Source organism: Trachymyrmex cornetzi, unplaced genomic scaffold, assembly GCF_001594075.2.
Source record: "Trachymyrmex cornetzi isolate Tcor2-1 unplaced genomic scaffold, Tcor1.1 scaffold1792, whole genome shotgun sequence".
NCBI classification, from domain to species: domain Eukaryota; kingdom Metazoa; phylum Arthropoda; class Insecta; order Hymenoptera; family Formicidae; genus Trachymyrmex; species Trachymyrmex cornetzi.
This window is the reverse complement of record NW_017296410.1, coordinates 16,647-19,382: the sequence shown is the minus strand read 5'-3', so window position 1 is coordinate 19,382 and position 2,736 is coordinate 16,647. Positions and strand designations below refer to the sequence as shown.

At 35.1% G+C, this 2,736-nt stretch overlaps 1 protein-coding gene across 2 annotated transcripts in view; it reads right to left on the bottom strand.

Annotated features, from left to right (window-relative positions):
- LOC108759297 (tyrosine-protein kinase transmembrane receptor Ror) overlaps nt 1-2,736 on the bottom strand; it is a 7,121-nt gene that overhangs the window by 3,756 nt on the left and 629 nt on the right. Inside the window, exons 1-4 of one of the 2 annotated variants that reach the window (XM_018504655.1) lie at nt 1,940-2,038; nt 1,239-1,500; nt 1,030-1,154; nt 356-897 (exon numbers count right to left, since the gene is read on the bottom strand). In XM_018504655.1, the coding sequence (XP_018360157.1) occupies nt 356-897; nt 1,030-1,154; nt 1,239-1,500; nt 1,940-2,028 (1,018 nt within the window). In that variant the 5' untranslated portion in view covers nt 2,029-2,038. Of the gene's footprint in view, nt 1-355; nt 898-1,029; nt 1,155-1,238; nt 1,501-1,939; nt 2,039-2,736 lie in introns of those variants that run through there. The other variant, XM_018504656.1, reaches the window with a different exon arrangement.

Below are 2,736 nucleotides of genomic sequence, written 5' to 3'. Positions count from 1 at the left end.
AACTGCAAAATGGTACAAAACTGTTTTGTTCCCCTTGATCCAATCTATGTCCCCACTGTGTTTCAGTAACATTTTCTGAGACACCCTGTATATATATATCGTACATATTTATATATTTTTTTGGAAATAAGAATTTGTGTTGATTTATGTTTCTTCGTGAGTCTGTTGGATTGTAACTTGGATGTGCAAGAGATAGAATTGAAAGTTAAAATTAATTCACAATAGACGCATCATCTTAAATGTGCAAATCCCGGCGAGATATACAATGTATGTAACGTGTTGAAAAATGTTTATTTTAATTCTAATAACACGTTAGATTTTAATTAAAAATTAATAAAATATAAAAAATACATACTTTCTTGCACGTTGTTTACCACAGATAACCCAAGTGTTAAGCAATCACGAGCCTCAGTTGTCCCTTCCAGTGGTAAGTCAGAACATTCAACCAAAGGCACTTGATGCCCAATCAACGGATGTCTTTTCGCTATCGCATATTCCTTTCTGCACAACTCATTCTCCAGCATTTCGCATTCCTCCCGACATATCCTTCGTAATTTACGATTGATCTCATTTCTACTGGATGCTCGCGCGTCGCCGTAACTCTGATTAATTATTTTCTTGTTGCTTGACTTTCCATCTTCATTGGGCATAAAATTGAAAACTGGGCCCAAAGTAGGACTACGTTTAGGAACACTATGCAGTCTCGAAAAATCATCCGTGTCATCGCGATCTCCGTCGTCTAAAAAATCATCTTGCTTGGAATTCAGGAGATTGAAGAGCTGCGTGCTCGCTTCCGCGTTCTTCGGTTTTTTAGTATTAGATGGATCGCGGCAAATCGGAAAGGCAGAATAGCAAAGCGACGGCTTCGCATATCCTTCGCAATTTGACGAGAGCTCACTGTGTGAAAAAATAATTGAAAACATGTTAGTCTCTTTTATCTCATTTAAATACTGCTATATTAATATTATCTTGTATATTATACATAAATTTTATTTCAATATATTCTAAAGCTTCAAAAAAAAAACATACTTTGAGAAATTGATAACTTGAAAGGCCTTCATTAATTTCTCCTCGAGCATTTTCTGTGTCATGGGATATATAATATAAACCGATTGGTTTCCTACGAACTGTGCACAGGTTTTTCCTATATATACCTGTAAGAATTCAACAATCTTGTAACTTCTTTTTGTATATCAACAATTTTAAATTGAAATCTATTTTTGTACTCAAGCACAAACCTCACAAGTTCCTTTATGATTGTCCTTTCTGCCTGAAACTGAACTTATGCTTGACATTTCATCAAAATTCATATTAGGAGGGAATTGTATATTGCCATTAGTAAGGCCGCTGAGTGTATTGAAATCCATAGTGCTGGATTGTGAGCTGGTTGGCTGTGGACTCGGCGAAAGTATGTTAAACGGATTCGCAGATGCCAAGTGAGAGATGTGAGGTGTAGACATTCCAGTTCCTGAGATGTCCAACATATCTCCATGTCCCATGCTGTCACAATAAAAAGATAACAGAGTTTATACGTATTCTTATCTTTATTGTTTATTCATTGATATAAAAATGCATTGGTAAAGATTTTTTTCTCATAGAATTTTCGTGATTTAGATTTCGCGTGAATTTATTTAAAGTAGCTAAAGCAAAACTACGTTTACAAATGGAAAAATAACGGCCGTCCGTGATATTTTTATGTGATGATTTGGACTGGAACAAACGCGTTATTATTTCAAAACATAACCTCAGTAAAGTCACAGGAAAGTTGGATTTTTAGCTATCGTCACATTTTGAAGTAAATGAGCAAAGCAAGATCGGTCGTTATCAGTCGTTATCCGATTACTTATCAATCGACTTCATGTGTGAAAGACCGTGTTATCTAGAAAAAATATTCACGGCTCCACGTAACCTCGCGAAACAAAGCTGCGCGGAGTATTACCTTGGCTCCGTCGTATTCCCGGCGTTATTTTTGGCTCGTACAAAAATACATGTATTCTGCAACAATGCTAGGTACAAGAGTAGCTTCATAATTCGTAGATCAATTATCAAAACATTTGGCTTGATGTTTAGGAGCTTGTGTCATTTGACACCACACCCGGTGTCAACCATTTGTAAACTGTAGTAAACTAACGGTAAGATAACGCTGTGAGCAGCCTGCCCTCTCGAAAACACCGATAAACCGAATCTCCATAGATGACGCCACGAGTAACAAATTTGAGGGCACTCGCTAAATCCCTTCGCGTCATAAGAAGTGAAAATTCGAATTTAGTTTGATCGCGCGCACCATAATAAAATTATCTTAAATCTTCTCCCCTCCGAGCTGATGGAGTCAAAAGAATAACAAAATTGAAATCAAGTAAGTGAAATAGCAAATATTGGCAAAAGACTTTAATATAGAATTAGCGGTAAAACATACGATAGCAAGATTCTCAAAATTTCCTTAAAATTTCACGATTGATTTTTGCTGGTGCGACAGTTATTTTTCCTTCCATTTTACACAAAATTTTATAATTGTTTTTCTTTTTTTTTTTTTAAGAAAACGAAAGGATTTTAGCTTCAGAAGCTCTCAAGAGATACTCTTTCCTTTTAACGCAATAATAAATTATAATTCGCGTTATTGGATAAAAAGTAATTAAACTTATTGATGTTAGCAACGTAAAAATATAACAATAAGTAATAATTGTATTCGGACTCTCAAATTCAAAACAAATTAAAAGTATGACTAAATTAGGCTAG